The sequence below is a fragment of the Hemitrygon akajei genome, chromosome 6 (assembly GCF_048418815.1).
Source record: "Hemitrygon akajei chromosome 6, sHemAka1.3, whole genome shotgun sequence".
Taxonomy (NCBI): Eukaryota; Metazoa; Chordata; class Chondrichthyes; order Myliobatiformes; family Dasyatidae; genus Hemitrygon; species Hemitrygon akajei.
The window spans coordinates 136,665,217-136,683,743 of record NC_133129.1 but is presented as its reverse complement, the minus strand read 5'-3'; the positions used below and the strand labels follow the sequence as shown (position 1 = coordinate 136,683,743).

Genomic DNA, 18,527 nt, shown 5'->3' with positions numbered 1-18,527 from the left:
TGTGCTCATCATAGTCACGCTGCTGTTAGATCACTTTTAAACTGTCGGTGCTGCGCTGGGTAAATAGAGCAAATATGCATTCCTGGCCCTGTTCTATCTATAACATCTACTCTAATCGAATGTACAAAAAATAAATAAATAACAAACAATAATATCCATCTTAATCCTCTCCAACCACTAGTCAATACACGCTGTAGCATCTCATCAGTTTTGGACTGGTCAGTTTTATACTCTTGAGTATCCAGTCTCTGTGCAGGAGCCTGAAGACTCACACTCAATGTTCCAGGAACATTTTCTTCCCTTCTGCCATCGGATTTGCGAATGGTCCATGCACGCCACCTCATTATTCCTTTTGGGTACTATTTATTTATTGTATTTTTAACGTATTATGTCTTCAACTGTACTGCTGCCACAAAAACAACACACTTCATAGCATATCTTACTGCCTGTAACACTGCAATGAAGCAATGAAGGTCCGTCATCTCTGTCTGTACATACAGTCACACGCAGATACAGAAGGTTTCTTCATTGCTGCTTCCGTACCAATTTTTTTTTACCAGTCTGAGTTGTTAGCCCTGGGGTGAACCCCTGAACCTGGAAGACTGGAGGACTGCTTTTAGTCTGGCCTCTACCCTTTGACCTGTTTGGTCATGGGTGACACTAGCAAGAGTCAAAGCACAAGGACCTGACTCCAGCCAGCACAGCTCTCTGAGTTATTGAGGCACATTACCCTACAAGGTTGGGTTCTTCCTGGAGGTTCATAACCTATGTCCGGGGTAATAATCCTGGTTCGGATGGGGAGTGGGGGGGGGGTGATTCAGACGGGGAGTGGGGGGGTTCAGATGGGGAGTGGGGGGTGGTTCAGACGGGGAGTGGGGGGCGGTTCAGACGGGAATTGGGGGGATGGTTCAGACGGGGAGTGGGGGGCGGTTCAGACGGGAGTGGGGGCAGTTCAGACGGGGAGTGGGGGGGATGGTTCAGATGGGGAGTGGGGGGTGGTTCAGACGGGGAGTGGGGGGTGATGGTTCAGACAGGAGTGGGGAACACTGGGCCAGGCTGAGTGTGGGGAATGTTCCAGTAGTTGTCAATAATAGTGGTTAAAAGTTCCCAAATGTTTTTGAGTTACCGCCTCCTTGGCTCCCAGACGATACCTCCAGGCTGTTACTCTCCCTTTCCAGCCATTACTTAAAAACTAAAGAATTTTGATTTAGAAGACTATAAGATATAGGAGCAGAATTTGACCATTTGGCACATCGAGTCTGCTTCGCTATTCAATGATAGCTGATCCTTTTTGCCCCCTCCTCTGCCCCACTCCCCGGCCTTCTCCCTGTAACATTGGATGCCATGTCTAATCAAGAACCGATCAAGCTCTGCCTTAAATACACCCAACGACCTGGCCTCCACAGCTGCCTGTGGCAACAAATCCCACAAATTCACCACCCTCTGGTGAAAGAAAATTCTCCGCATCTCTGTTTTAAATGGAAGCCCCTCTATCCTGAGGCAGTGCCCTCTCGTGCTACACTTCCCCACCATGGGAAACATCCTTTCCACATTTGAAAGGTTTCATTGAGATCTCCCCTTGTCCTTCTAAAATCCAGCGAGTACAGACCCAGATCCACCAAATGTTCCTCATATGATAACCCTTTCATTCCTGGAATCATCCTTGTGAACCTTCTCGAATGCCAGCACATTTTTCTTAGATGAGGAGCCCAACACAGTTCACAATACTCAAGGTGAGGCCTCAGCAGTGCCTTATAGAGCCTCAACATCACATACCTGTTTGTGTTCTAGACCTCTTGATATGAATGCTAATATTGCATTTACCTTCTTCACCAACAACATTACCTGCAAGTTAACCTTTAGGGTGATCTGCACAAGTGATCGCAAATTCCTTTGCATCTCAGATTTTTGGATTTTCTCCCTGTTCAGAAAATAGTCTGCAGATTTATTTCTACTACCAAAGTGCATGACCATGTATTTTCCAACATTGTATTTCATTTGCCACTTTCTTGCCCATTCTCCTAATCTGTCTAATTCCTTCTGCAACCTATCTGTTTCCTCAACACAACCTACCACTCCACCAATGTTTGTATCATCTGCAAACTAGGGAATAAAGCCATCTATTCCATTTTATATATATATATATAAATGTGTGTGTGTATTTTTTTTAATAGCATAAGAAGAAGTGTTCCCAAGACTTGAGCATATAGATATTCAGAAAGAGGATGTGCTGGAGCTTTTGGAAAGCATCAAGTTGGATAAGTCACTGGGACTGGATGAGATGTACCCCAGGCTACTGTGGGAGGTGAGGGAGGAGATTGCTGAACCTCTGGCGATGATCTTTAAGGACAGGAGAGGTTCCAGAGGATTGGAGGATTGCGGATGTTGTTGTCTTATTTGAGAAAGGGAGTAGGGATAGCCCAAGAAATTATAGACTAGTGAGTCTTACTTCAGTGGTTGGTAAGTTGATGGAAAAGATCCTGAGAGGCAGGATTTATGAACATTTGGGGAGACATAATATGATTAGGAATAGTCAGCATGGCTTCGTCAAAGGCAGGTCGTGCCTTATGAGCCTGATTGAATTTTTTGAGGATGTGACTAAACACATTGATGAAGGAAGAGCAGTAGATGTAGTGTATATGGATTTCACCAAGGCATTTGATAAGGTACCCCATGCAAGGCTTATAGAGAAAGTCAGGAGGCATGAGATCCAAGGGGACATTGCTTTGTGGATCCAGAACTAGCTTGCCCACAAAAGGCAAAAAATGGTTGTAGACGGGTCATATTCTGCATGGAGGTCGGTCACCAGTGGAGTGCCCCAGGGATCTGTTCTGTGATCCCCCTACTCCTCGTGATTTTTATAAATGACCTGGATGAGGAAGTGGAGGGATGGGCTAGTAAGTTTGCTGATGACACAAAGGTTGGAGGTGTTGTGGATAGTGTGGAGGGCTGTCAGAGGTTACAGCAGGATATTGATAGGATGTAAAACTTGGCTGAGAAGTGGCCAATGGAGTTTGACCCAGATAAGTGTGAGGTGGTTCATTTTGGCAGGTCAAATATGAAGGCAGAATATAGTATTTACGGTAAGACTCTTGGCAGTGTGGAGGATCAGAGGGGGTCAGAGTCCATAGGACAATCAAAGCAGCTGCGCAGGTTGACTCTGTGGTTAAGAAGGCATACAGCGTATTGGCCTTCATCAATCGTGTGATTAAGTTTAGGAGCCGAGAAGTAATGTTACAGGTTCAATTTTGGTCGCCTTACTACAGGAAGGATGTGGAAACCATAGAAAGGGTGCAGAGGAGATTTACAAGGATGTTGCCTAGTTTGGGGAGCATTCCTTATGAGAATATATTGAGTGAACTTGGCCTTTTCTCCTTGGAGCGATGGAGGATGAGAGATGACCTATTAGAGGTGTATAAGATGTTGAGAGGCATTGATCGTGTAGATCATATATGTCAAACTCAAGGCCCGCGGGCCAAATCCGGCCCGCGGTGGAATTATCTTTGGCCCGCGAGATAATATCTAATTACTATTAAAGCTGGCCCCAGTAATCGAAGCGCCTATGGCGTATGATATGGCTAATGCTGAGTTTATTCAGGTACCAGGTTTTCAGGGTTTTTAGTGTTTATTCGGCAGTCTTGCTCGGCAGTCTTCTTCATAAGAAACGGAATTTGTAAAGTGAAACACTTTGTAGTTATAGCAGAGACTGAGACACATGAGAGCAGGCTGAAAAAACGGAGGCAACGAAAGCTGCGTTCGCACGTGTCCGACTGATCCGGCCCGCATGAAGCTGCATTTTGCTCAATCCGGCCCGTGACCTAAAATGAGTTTGACACCCCTGATGTAGATAGTCAGAGGCTTTTTCCCAGGGCTGAAATGGCTAACACAAGAGGGCACAGTTTTAAGGTGCTTGGAAGTAGGTACAGGGGTAAGTTTTTCTATGCAGAGAGTGGTGAGCGTGTGGAATGTGGTGGATACGATAGGGTCTTTTTAGAGACTCCTTGATAAGTACATAGAGCTTGGAAAAATAGAGGGTTATGGGTAACCCTAGGTAATTTCTAAGGTAAGGACATGTTTGGCACAGCATAGTGGGCCGAAGGGCCTGTATTGCGCTTAGACTTCCTATGTTTCTATATCCACTCTCGTCTCTCTTTTATTTTTTACATACTTGAGAAAGCTTTTTCTATTCACCTTGATATTATTTACTAGCTTGCTTTCATATTTCATCTTTTCCCTCCTGATGATTCTTTTAGTTGCTCTCTATAGGGTTTTAAAAGCGTTCCAATCCTCTGCCTTCTCAGTAATTTTTGCTTTGTTGTATGCCCTCATATTTGCTTTTACATTTGCTTTGACTTCCCTTGTCAGCCACGGTTGTACTATTTTGCCATTTGAGAGTTTCTTCAGTTTTGGAATACATCTATCCTGCATTTTCCTAATTTTTCCTGGAAACTTATACCATCGCTGCTCTGCTGTCACCCCTGTCAGCATCTCCCTCCAATTTACTTTGGCCAACCCCTCTCTCATTCTCTTACTCCACTGAAATACTGCTACATCAGACTTTACTTTCTCCCTTTCAAATTTCAAGTTGAAAATCATATTGTGATCACTGCCTCCGAAGGGTTCCTTTACCTTAAGCTCCCTAATCAACTCCGGTTCATTATATAACACCCAATCCAGTATATCTGATCTCCTACATGAGAAAATCTGCAGATGCTGGAAATTCAAGCAACACACACAAAATGCTGGTGGAACGCAGCAGGCCAGGCAGCATCTATAGGGAGAAGTACAGGTGGCGTTTCAGGCCGAGACCTTTCCTGCAGTCCTGACGAAGGGTCTTGGCCCGAAACGTCGACAGCGTTTCTTCCTATAGATGCAGCCTGGCCTGCTGTGTTCCACCAGCATTTTGTGTGTGTTATCTGATCCCCTAGTAGGCTCAACGATGAACTGTTCTAAAAGGCCATCTCATAGGCATTCATTAAACTCACTCGGGACCCATTTCCAACCTGATTTTCCCAATCGACCTGCACGTTAAAATCTCCCATGATATCATGACATTGCCCTTTTGACATGTCTTTTCTATTTCGTGTTGTAATCTGTGTCTCACATCCCAGCTACTGTTGAAAGGCCTGTATACAACTGTGATCAGGTTCCTTCTACCCTTGCAGTTTCTTAACTCAACTCACAAGGATTCGACAGCTTCCAATCCTACGTCACATTTGATGTCAGTGTTTACCAGTAGAGCCACGCCACCTTCCTCTGCTGACCTTCCCATCCCTCTGATACAACATGTAACCTTGGACAATCAGCTCCCAACTACAACAGTCCTTCAGCCGTAGTTCAGAGATTGGCCACAACATCATACCTAACAATCTGTAATAGTGCAACAAGATCATCCACCTTATTTCTTATACTCTGTGCATTGAGAGATAACATTTTGAGTGCTATATTTGCTACCCCTTTTGATTCTGCATCCCTAATGCACTGATACTCACCCTGCTGGCTGCAGTTATGTCCTATCATCTGCCTGCTCCTCCTGACAGCCTGACTGCACACTATCTTTGCTTATTTACCATCCATCCTATCCTGGGTCCCTTCACTCTGGTTCTCACCCCATTGCCAAATTAGTTTAAACCCTCCCCAGCAGCTCTAACAAAACTGCCCATGAGAATACTGGTTCCCCTCGGGTTCAGGTGCAACATGTCACTTTTCAACTGGTCAAACCTTCCCCAGACGAGATGCCAATGATCCAAGAATCTGAAGCCCTGCCCCCTGCACCAGCTTCTCAGCCTTGCATTAATTTGCCAATCTTTCTGTTTCTACTCTCAATGGTATGTGGCACAGGCAGCAATCCAGAAATTACTACCCGGGAGGTCCTGCTTCTTAGCTTTCTACCTAGCTCACTAAATTCTCTTTTCAGAACCTCTTTGCTTTTCCTTCCTCTGTCATTGGTATCAATATGTACCAAGAGATCTGGCTGCTCTCCTTCCCTCTCCAAAATGTCGTGGATGCGATCTAAGACATCCCTAACCCTGTTACCTGGGAGGCAACATACCGTCTGGGTGTCCTGTTCACATCCAAAGAATCTCCTGTCTATTCCCCTGACTAATGAGTCCCCTATCATTACCACTCCCCTCTACTCCCTCTTCCCTTCTGCACCACGGACCTGTGCTCAGTGCTAGCAACCTGGTCTCTATGACATTCCCCTGGAAGGTCATCCCCCACAACAGAATCCAAAGCAGTATACTAACTTTTGAGGGGAATGGCCACAGGGGTGCTTTGTGTTAACTTCCTATTCACATTTCCATTTCACAATCAGAAATCAGGTTTATTATCACTGGCATGTGTCATGAAATTTGTTAACTTAGCAGCAGCAGTACAATGCAATACATAATATAGAAGAAAGATCAATAAATCAATCTATATATATATATATATATATATATATATGTATATAGAATAGATTAAAAATCATGCAGGAACAAATAAATATATATTAAAAAAGTGAAGTAGTGTTCATGGGTTCAATGCCCATTTAGGAATTTGGAAGTGAATCACTGAGTGTGTGCCTTCAGGCTTCTGTACCTCCTACCTGATGATAACAGTGAGAAGAGGGCATGCCCTGGGTGCTGGAGGTCCTTAATAATAGACACTGCCTTTCTGAGACACCACTCCTCGAAGATGTCCTGGGTATTTTATAGGCTAATAGCCAAGGTGGAGCCAACTAAATTTATGACCCTTTGCAGCTTCTTTCGGTCCTGTGCAGTAGCCCCACATACCAGACAGTGATGCAGCCTGACAGAATGCTCTCCATGGTACAACTATTGATTGTTCTTGTTGACATACTAAATCTCTTCAAACTCCTAATGAAGTACAGTCGTTGTCTTGCCTTCTTTATAACTACATCGATATGTTGGGACCAGGTTAGGTCCTCAGAGATCTTGACACCCAGGAACTTGAAGCTGCTCACTCTCTCCAGTTCTGATCCCTCTATGAGGATTGGTATGTGTTCCTTTGTCATAGCTTTCCTGAAGTCCACAATCAGTCCTTTGGTTTTACTGACTTTGTGCCAGGTTGTTGCTGCGACTCCGTTCCACTAGTTGGCATATCTCACTCCTGTACACCCTCTCATTTCCATCTGAGATTCTACCAACAATGGTTGTATCATCAGCAAATTTATAGATGGTATTTGAGCTATGTCTAGCCACACAGTCATGGATATAGAGAGAGTAGAGCAGTGGGCTAAGCACACACCCCAGAGATGTATCAGTGTTGATCGTCAGTGAAGAGCAGATATTATCACCAATCCGCACAGATTGTGGTCTTTGGGTTAGGAAGTCAAGGATCCAATTGCAGGGGGATGTACAGAGAACCAGGTTTTGTAACTTCTCAATCAGGATTGTGGGAATTATGGTGTTAAATGCTGAGCTATAGTTGATGAACAGCACCCTGATATAGATGTTTGTATTGTCCTGCTGGTCTAAGGCTGCGTGAAGAGCCATTGAGATTGTGTCTGCCATTGATCTATGGGTACAGGTTCTTGCTGAGGCTGGAGTTCGGTCTAGACCAATCTCTCAAAGCATTTCATCACCGTAGATGTGAGTGATACTGGGTGATTGTAGCTCACTTTATTCTTCTTAGGCACTGGTATTATTGTTGTTTTGAAGCAAGTGGGAATTTCCACTTGTAGCAGTGAGAGGTTAAAAATGTCCTTGAATACTTCCGCCAGTTTTCAGAGCCTTACCAGGTACTCTGTCGGGGCCTTCTGTCTTGTGAGAGTTCATCCTCTTTAAAGACAACCTAACATCAGTCTCTGAGACAGGGTCACTGGATACTCTTGACAGTCACCTAGCTACTCGCCTCCTGCAAGTTTGGGGTGACTACTTGCCTGTAACTGTGATCAAATATCTCCTCTCTTTCCCATACAAGCCGAAGGTCATCGAACTGCTGCTCCGGATCCCTAACATGGTCCTCAAGGAGCTGCAGCTGGATGCACTTCACGCAGATGTAGTTCCCCGGGAGACTCTGGGTCTCCCAGGACTCCAACATCTGGCATGAAGAACACACAGCAGCCATTTACTACACTAAGTACAGCAAGGGACAAATATGATGCACAGTGAAAGAAAGTAGGAACAAAGTAGTGAGGAATAATTGCCAAAATAATTCGGATCTATTTAAAGCTACAAATAAAAACAATTAATTACAGTAGAAACAATTTTTATCAACAATTTTAGAGCGTGTATTAGTAATCCAACCATTCACTGCCTCATTGCTTTTCACCTTTCAATGAGATGGATGGGCTTGGTGCAGTGATATCAGCTTCTCAACATCAGGCTCAATGTCACTCTGAAGGAGTCTCAGATCCCCACGTTCAGTATACGGTATTTCTTTGCTTTGAAAGAAGTTGGGCAACAGCACTGAAGCCACGCTCCTCTAAGTATGATGTTGGAAAGGCGACAAAGAACATCTTGTCCTTTTTCCACAGTGCTGGATAACATTCAGAGATTTCTTTCCTGCAAACAAAAGTCTTGATATGACTTTTTAAACCCTGACTTCAGCTCAAAGTCATTTTGTAGCAAAATCAGTTCTTCATCTATCCTTCCTGTTAATTCCACATTACAAATGTTCAGGAATGGATGTATTACCCAATATGAAATTTGGATTGAGAGAAGATCCTGAAATCTCTCTGACGGGTCTTTATACAGCTCCCCTAGGTGGGCACAGTAAACTTGAAGATCATCATCTGGTATTCTTTCTTTCCCTTCCAACTCCGAGAGGTTTGGAAATCGGAAAAAGGTTGCAAGGCCAATGTTGCACTTAAAAAGGGACAGAAATATGGGGACAATTAATTTGACTTTGATAAGATTCACATCGTTTCCTTGCAACTGAAAAGTGATTTCATTGAACTTTGAAAATAATTCTGACAAATAAGCAATGTCATGCCTAATATTCTTGAGTTAAGTTAATTATTAAATGAAGCATTCGAGTCTTCAAAGAATTTTATCGGAGTTTCAAAAAGTGTATAGAAGTGTCTCAGGCAGTTTCCTTTTGAGAACCACCTGACTTCTGTGTGCAGCAAGTGTAAGAACCTGTTCCTCATTCTCAAGACAAAACTCTGAAAATAGTTGAGAATTAAGAGCATGAGATTTGACTTTATTTACCACTGTGATAACTGCATTTAATGATTTGTGCAGCTGATGAAGCATGCAAACCATCATTGTTTTATTGTTCTGGCACACATTTTGAAGTGTTTTTCATTCCAAAAAGTTTTCACGAAGTGACTGCAAATAGACCGAGTTCTTGTTTGTTTTATCAGAGCATATTCTCTTCAAATGTTCAAGGAGTCTGGTTTTATTGCCTTATTTGAAAGATCTTTTTTTCATACAGCAGACGTACTGGCTGTTGTTAGTTGCTTGGTGCTGGTATAAGTTCATATTTCAGATACTCTATACCTTTTCATTTGGTTTGTTTCTGCTATTCTCATGGCAGATTAAAGACCACAGTCAATTGTGTATTGATTAAGTTCAACCTTAAGCACTGCAATCAATAACGGGGAAAGTTAGGATGTCATCATAGTTCAGGCAAAATCTGACTGTCCACCTGAAGGTATATAAAGGGGGGTAGTGATGGCTTGGTTGGGCCATGGGCTAAAGAAAAGTGATCAAAACCATTCAAAAAGGCAGATTCTGAACTTTACCCCATTGAACACCATACCCTAATTCACAGGAAATGTGTCACTGTGATTAGAGTATGGGCATCGTTCTAGCTAACACTGGACTACAATAATGTGTGGGCTGGGTCTGGAAACGACTAGATTTTCTTCAGCAAACATGAGGAAATCTGCAGATGCTGGAAATTCAAACAACAACAACACACAAAATGCTGGTGGTACACAGCAGGCCAGGCAGCATCTATAGGGAGAAGCGCTGTCGACGTTTCGGGCCGAGACCCTTCGTCAGGACTAACCAAAAGGAAAGATAGTAAGAGATTTGAAAGTAGTGGGGGGAGGGGGAAATGCAAAATGATAGGAGAAGACCGGAGGGGGTGGGATGAAGCTAAGAGCTGGAAAGGTGATTGGCGAAAGTGATACAGAGCTGGAGAAGGGAAAGGATCATGGGACGGGAGGCCTCAGGAGAAAGAAAGGGGGGGGGAGCACCAGAGGGAGATGGAGAACAGGCAAACAACTAAATATGTCAGGGATGGGGTAAGAAGGGGAGGAGGGGCATTAACGGAAGTTAGAGAAGTCAATGTTCATGCCATCAGGTTGGAGGCTACCCAGCCAGTATATAAGGTGTTGTTCCTCCAACCTGAGTTTGGATTCATTTTGACAATAGAGGAGGCCATGGATAGACATATCAGAATGGGAATGGGACGTGGAATTAAAATGTGTGGCCACTGGGAGATCCTGCTTTTTCTGGCGGACCGAGCGTAGGTGTTCAGCGAAACGGTCTCCCAGTCTGCGTTGGGTCTCACCAATATATAAAAGGGCACACCGGGAGCACCGGACGCAGTATATCACACCAGCCAACTCACAGGTGAAGTGTCGCCTCACCTGGAAGGACTGTCTGGGGCCCTGAATGGTGGTGAGGGAGGAAGTGTAAGGGCAGCTCGACAGCGCTTCTCCCTATAGATGCTGCCTGGCCTGCTGTGTTCCACCAGCATTTTGTGTCGATTTTCTTCAGTCCAGATTCCTCGTGATATGCCAAATACAGAGTTGTCACATTGCTTTTCCACAATTATAATGCGCTTCGAGCCAAGCCTAAGAGGACAGTGGGTTAACAAGCGATGAGGCGATTACGTGATCATTGTAATCAATTACGAGGCACTGAGGATCAAATGCTTATCATAAGTAATTTATTTCTGAAATTGTCGGTAATCCGTCAGCTGCCTCATTTGCTACCAATCACCCCCCACCACCCCCTTTATCTTTAACACCACTTTAGAAACTCCCACCGCTCCCCGGGGGCGATATTGCCCATTTTGGGTTAGATGAATTTATCCATGCATTTTCATTAAATACCTGTTGCTAGTCAAAGGACACAATGCTGGACTTGTGTTGACTGCCAGAACAGGTAATTGTTTAATGGATTCTCTGATGTTAATGTGCGAGGAAATGTTAAAAAAAAACACTTACTTCCTGCTTGACTTCAGTGTAGGAAAACGTGCCCAAGCCTTTCACAGGAACTATTGGCATGGAGCCAAAGGCTCAGAGATAATTGGAAGAATGGATAAAAGGTTAAAATAGATTGTAAAAATGTACGTAATGGAATAAAAAATTAGAGAGATGGGAATTCTAGAGTCTCTCGCACAGCCCACTGAAGATACAGCTTTGATTCTGGGCTGACATAAGTGAAGGATATGTGAGGGGACAATTTGTAATTCAGCCCAGAGTCTTTTCCATCAACTGGATGTGCGAGTCCTGTCGTGGCACGGTATAAAGTGTGTTCATTGGAGAAGCCACGTGATAACTTGTTTGGAAAATGCAGAGAATTCACATTGCTGAAGAGATAGAATAATTATCTAGCTAAGATTAGATGTGGATATTTTAAAACATGCACCATAAACCAAGGTTATGAAGCGGGATACGTAGCAGTATCTCACTGTCGAGAGGCACACCTGTATGAAATAAAATAGATAATTAGTCTAAGTAACTTGGAATTTCAACACATCTTTTCCTTTGGAGGGTCAGTTTTCATTAAAAGGTGATTGTGCATGGGATTGTTGGAAGAATGACTTTTTTTTCGTGCTTTATGGACTTGAATGCGTATTCCTGTGTTCACTTTCTCGTTGCCCTTTCTTTGTTCCAGTGGGTGGTATCTACACTGTCATCCAAACCAAAACAAAGCTGACAGTGGATCAGCATGGAGAGAATTACATTTTGATTGGCCCATATGTTGAGAACAGTGTCAAGACACAAGTTGAGCTGATTGAACCACCGAATCCAGCCATTAAGCGCACTATTGATACGATGAACTCCAGGGGTTGTAAGGTATTGTAAATTCCTCCGTTCTGCCTAGATGGGGTATGACTCACTGTATGGTTAAAATAGAGAGAGAGAGTTATAAACGGGCTGGGAATTTAATGGGGATCTATGTGGCAAAGGAACTAACTTTAAAGAATATTGTAAAAAAGTTATGAAGAGTTAAATAAATCATTCCTGTGAGCCACTTAGCTCTTAAGAGTTCTGAGATCCTGATGCCATGAACTTTTATTGATACCATGTTACGTATGTTTAAACAAAAGAAATGTTTATTGTGATTATGATCTCAATTTTGACTCTTAAGACTTTGCTACATTTCTTGTAAAGAATGAGATGGCTACCATTTCTATGAATGGCATGGGAACTTTAGGAGGAGGTGGGCTAAGACTGCCTTGTGGGAACATGTTCTTGTTAATTACAGTGCTCGTTTTCAGGTGGAACCTATAAAACAAGCCTGAGCTTTCTTGGGAAATAGTTGCAAAATATTTGAACCATGATTATCCGTATGATTTTGCAAATAATTTCAGTTTATCTTTGAAAGCTTATAATTTACAGCAGATGGTACATCATGAACTTTAAAATAAACTGTCAACTTCTTTGATATCCCAAACCTAAGACACTTGATCTTCCTCACTTAATCCTCATCAGTGAGCCCATCAGATGCTGTTTATAATTTTATCTTTGTACTATGTGATTTGGAGAGGAAATTGGAATTGTGAGATGGGTTTTGTGTGGAATATTGGTGAGTGCCTAAAGCAGAAAGTCGTCTTAATGGAAAAGTTTCCAGAGACTTAGACAGACAGACAGACATACTTTATTGATCCCGAGGGAAATTGGGTTTCGTTACGGTTGTACCAACCAAGAATAGTGTAGAAATATAGCAATATAAAACCAGAAATAATTAAATAATAATAAGTAAATTATGCCAAGTGGAAATAACTGATTGAATATCAATGACTAACAGGAAAAAGAAATCTCATTACAAGGAGTTTAAGTATGGGATGGGAGAGCCTAAGATTAGGAGGAGGTGGGTGAAGATGGCCATGTTTTACTCAGTACAGCACACAACTGGTTGTTAGACTGGGACCATGTCACCTTTCACCATCCTGCCTGTCTGTGAGGGCTGTCTTTGCTGTGACCGAAAAATTGGCAAACTAGATGGGAAAGTATCTCAACTTTGTCAGATTAAGGATGTCAAGCAGTACCTCGACTCCTTCGTCACTACGGGTGTCACAGCCATCGCTGGAGAAGAGCTTCACTCCACTGTCCCCTGGATTGGGCCTCCTTTGGAGGCCACTCTAGCCAAGCCAAACAAGCCCTGGATTCAACTGGGAGCCAGGCCCAAGGCATCAGCCAGCTCAACTCCCTGCTTAGCGGGACCTTGGACAGTTGTAGGAACGCGTAGGTGCTCTAATCCTTCACTTGCATTACAAGGAGAAGATTCAACGTCCAAGAGTTTTCTCTGCTGACCGACTCATTTCATCCTCCATCACCTGGGGCATCAGGGACTCATTTGTGAATGGTGAGACACCACCAGCAGCTCCATGCCACTCCGGACTGCCAGTAGGTACCTCCCCACCTCCACTACACCTTACGCAGGGTAGCTTTCAGGTTACCTCCTTGTCTGCCATGTCACTGCGGATTCCGTGATCTTCTCCCCCGCCTCCACCAATGCTGATAATTGGTGACTTCATCATCAAGAACATCAAATCAAAGCTAAGTGTGACTGTTTGTTTTCCCAGCGTTAAAGTTTATGACACAACGTATGAGCTCACATGCTTGCTAACTGACCACCCCTCTAAAAAAGGATCGTTCTCCACGTTGGCACGAATGTCATTGCTCAGCAATGATCTGAGCTGCTCAAACGTGACTTTAGTGGTCTCTGTGAATTTATAAAAATCAGTGACGAGGATATTTTATCTCCAGACCAATTCCTAAGCTGGGTCATGGTTCTGGTCTTTAGCAGGCAACTCAGCATAATTGGCTTTTGAGGCAATGTAGAGAGATGAACTTTGACCTCATTGACAATTTTAATCTATTTTGGGAACACGCCACGTTTTTCAAACCTGATGGTCTTCACCGAAACAGTTTTGACTCGCAGATGTTGTCTGCAAACCCTTTCCACTGCACTCGGACAAACCCATGTGTATGAATATTTAGCATCAATGGCACGTGTGATCCATCCTTAACTACTTCCTCCAGCTTTGCAAATGTTACCAGTCCTAGTCAGACCATTGTCAATGGAAGGGCCCCAGATTGAACTATCCTGTTATAGGTGCCAACAGAAATAACCTTCTACTCTTAAAATCTACCTCCCCTGTTGCACACTCCAAGTTACTCTGCTTAAGATAGCTCTTCTAAATATGAGATCCCTTCTAAATAAGACTTTTATCTTGTATTACCTCCATAGACCTTAATTTTATGTTCTTAGCTGGGACCTAGTTAAAGCTAAATGAGTACAGCCAGTTATCTGAATTGTGTCCCCCTGACAATGACAGTTTCAGGGTACCAAGGTGGCAGGTTTGCCACTGTGTTCAAAAGACATTTTAGGTCCAATCTACTGTATGTCAACAATTTTTTGAGGTACATATGTTTAAAATATGTGGTATAGCTCCTGTCCTCTGCTTATCATTTATCACCCTCCTAAATCCAATGCCTGCTTTCTCTCGGAATTCTCAGAGTTCTTATCTTCTATTATATTGAACTATGACAGGATTGTCATCGCTGGTGATTACAGTATTCATATTAATGACCTCTCCAATGCAAACTCTATGGCAGCTGAATTCATGAACTTACTAGACCACCTAGATCCTGCCCAGCATGTCACTGAGCCCACCCATCAACGTGCTAATGACAGAAGGGTTAAATATTATTAACATCCTTCTCTCTGATCAGTTTTCTGTACTTTTTGATGCCCTCTTGAGACCTCGAAAGAAATTATAGTTAAAAATGGGTTCTTGATGCTGCAACACAACTTAAATTTTCTGAGCTGCCTAGTTTAACTGACCCATGTGACCAAAACTGTACAATAAATGAATTGGTTGAATTTTTTTCAATAATAACTTGACAAGTATATTAACCACAGTGGTCCCACTTAAGAGTTAAAATAAAATCAGTCAGTGAAACTTTGCCATGGTTAAACAATTCTGTCTGCACACTCAAGATCATGCAGAGTGGCTGAGATAAAATAGAGGAAAACTGGACTAGACATCCAGCATAATATTTTCAAGGGAAAAGTAGCCTCTTTTAATGCTGCTATATGCTCTGCAAGAGGAGCACAATTCCAACATTATAATAGGGAATAATGATGATTCAAGAATATTGTTCTCTACTATAAACCAACTGTTGAAACCTGCCCAAGCAGATAATGTCCTCAGTCAAGCAAATGCCACAAAATGAGAGGAATTCATAATTTTTTTATCAAGTTTATTTTTCTTTTTTATTTTGTTTTCAAGTTTATACTTCTGTAATGCACTTTGAACTGCATCGTCTGTATGGAAAGTGCTCTGTAAATGAAGTTATGATGTTTTAGAAAGTTTGTGGAAATAATAGTGATTGGCATCAAGGTGAGACTACAGGTTCTGGGTGTGGGTAAGTGTGTAGAAATGATTAAAACAAAGGGAGACCAGAGGGTGTCTGATAAATCATTCTTTTATTCAATTTTGCAATCTTAACAGTTTTGGTGAGGCCAGAATAGATTGCTCATTCCTGTTTTGGGAGATTATTGGCAGCATATCTGTCCCTCAGGTAATATGCCTGCTGCAAAAATCTTCAACTCAAATGATAATGGAAAGAGGTGGCATTATTATTTTTGGTGGATGTTGTTTTGATGGAGGGTCTGTCTCTGGATGATTCAGTGATGAATCAGGCCCAGAGCATTCTGAGGCAACTAAACCCAATGTTTGGTTGTCGATTTGGGTGCTGGGCCAGATTGAAAGAGTCAGGGAGTCAGGGCGCGAGGCAAGAGAAGGGTGGGTTCAGATCACTGCTTCACTGGGTTTACTCCGCTCTGTGCTGAACTGCGCTCAACTATGGGACTCTCCTGTGGACTTCAGGACACTACTTTCTTGTGTTTTTTTTTCTCTCTGCACATTGGGTGTCCGACGGCCTTTTTTTAATGTAGGTTTGTTTTATGGGATGATGTGTTTATTTTTCTCTACACACTGGGTGCTCGATGGTCTTTTTCTTTTATTATGTGAGTTTTTCTGGGTTTGTTTGTTTCAGGGGTGCCTGATAGGGTTGTATAATGTATATATACTGTGATAATAAATGCACTTTGAACTTTGCAAGTGCCATGTCGATTAACTCAAGATCATTTCTGCACAAGCTCTCCCAATGCAGAACACACAAAAGAAAATCATGGACATTCTGCAGTGTGTTTGACTCTGGGGCTTCTTGGAGATAGAAGCTTGAGAGTGTGAGTGTGTGTACGGAGGGAGGTAGGTTTTCTCATTGAAGGAGGAAAAAGGGATCAGGAGAAGGGTCATAGACTGGGAATCAGTGATGCTGGAAGGTCAGAGTGTGTTTGGAAGGGGTCTGATCATCACTGCGGAGTGCGGATGATCAGTAATTGAGCAGTTATGGACAGTTTGAAAAGCAAGATTGATATCTGATCCTTTTGTTTTTCAGAAACAGATGCTACTGGCAAGATCAACATTTTATCTGCTTTAATTGCTCATGAATAGGTGGCCTGCTTGTTAAACTGATGAAGTCCTTCTGGTGAATGTACACTTAGAACGTAGCTGGTGAGGGGGTTTCAGGATTCATACCTGGTGCCAACAAAGGAATGTATTGTCAGGTCAGGATGGACTTGGAGGAGAACCTGAATGCGGTGATGTCCCCAAGCATGTGGAATGTTTGGCTGCCTTGGAGGTAGAGGTTGCAGGGGTTTTCCAAGTGATATTAGCTTAGGCCTTCGCAGATAACGACAGTGTGTTTTATGGATGGTGCACATTGCAATTTCAGCGCAAAGGACTATAAGTGGGTCTTATTGAAGCTGCACTTTGCACTCTGAAATTTACTAACTTTTTTTGCCTTCTAGATCTTCTAAAGGATTTGAGATATTAAGTGTGAGTCACTCACCCCTGGATACCCAATTTCTAACTTGCTTTGTGGCAATAGTACTTGTGTAGTTGGTCCAGCTTATTTTGTGAAAAACATTCACCTTCAGGATGTGATTAATGAAAGATGCAGTAATGGTAATTACATTGAATATCTAGATAGATCATGAGACTCTTTGCTGGATGGTGATTGCTTGACCCTTTGGTGACATAAATGATCATTATCAATTATCAGCCCATGCCAGATTGTTTATTTATTTATTTTATTAATTTTGTGAATCAGCATGGAATAGGCCCTTCCGGCCTTTTGAGCTGTGCCACCCAGCAACTACTAATTTAACCCTTGCCTAACCACGGGACAATTTACACTGACCAATTAACCTACTCGCCTGTATGTCTTTGGACTGTGGAAGGTAACTGGAGCGTCCGGAGAAACTGTATGCATTTCCACAGGAAGGACATACATACTCCTTCCAGAGGACGATGGGACATCCCGAGCGGTAATAGTGTCACCCGAATCATACTGCAAGGGAGTCAGAACGCTTGTGTGGATAGTGTAGGATGGTGTAGCTTGTGTAGGAGTTTGGAATGAGGACCTGAGGGATGGAGGGAACTCCAGGCTGGTTGGACACTAGGGATTCTGAAGTTCTCTCAGTCATGCTTAAAGTAATAACAAAGTAAATACCGAAGATGATGCGAATCTAAATTAAAAACAGCAAATGCTGGAAATGCTCAGCAGTTCAGGAAGCCACTGTGGAGAAATGTTTAATATCTATAACCTTCCCTCAGACATAGCAGAAGCTGGGTAATGACATTTTAAAGTACAGAAATGATAGAACTTGGAGGAGAAGTTTGTGATTTGGTGAAACACAGGAGGGATGAAGCAGATGATGGCACAAATTGCAAGAAGGCTGAAAAAGGAACTGTGTGGTGGAGGTGTAGATAGAATAATAATTCTCTGACGTTATTGAAGGCTCTAAAATGCCGTACTGAAAGATGCTGTTTGTCTTGCATTGTGCTTTGTTCGAGCTGTGTACATTATAAAAGGACATAAGAAATTGAAGTAGGAGCAAGCTACATAGCCTCTCATGTCTGTTCTGCAATTTAGGAAGTTCATGGCTGATTTATTCCCCCCTCCAGCACCTTTTCTGTGCCAGCATCCAAATGGGATGGATCCCTTAATTTCTAAAAATCCACTTGTCACTGAACTCCAGATAAATAAACTTTCTCTTACTTCTTCACTGATTGGCTGACCTCTTATTTTGAGATTGTGATACTTGGTTCTAGATACCCTAGACAGGGAGAGTTCATTACTGTATCTATCCTGTTTAGCCTTATAACAATTCTGTTTCATTGAGACCACCCGTAAGTTTTCTAAACTCGAGAGCTACATGAAATCTGCTTAATACTGTCGTGGTTTCTTGAAATAACCAGGAGACGCAGAAGGTTCTTCGAGAAGTTTAAGCCTTTATTTGCAAACAAAAGCTGAG

At 42.7% G+C, this 18,527-nt stretch overlaps 1 protein-coding gene across 1 annotated transcript in view; it reads left to right on the top strand.

Moving 5' to 3' along the window:
- gys1 (glycogen synthase 1 (muscle)) overlaps window positions 1–18,527 on the top strand; it is a 123,425-nt gene that overhangs the window by 8,194 nt on the left and 96,704 nt on the right. The window contains exon 2 of the mRNA XM_073049355.1: window positions 11,805–11,986. Within this exon, the coding sequence (XP_072905456.1) occupies window positions 11,805–11,986 (182 nt within the window). The remainder of the gene's footprint in view (window positions 1–11,804; window positions 11,987–18,527) is intronic.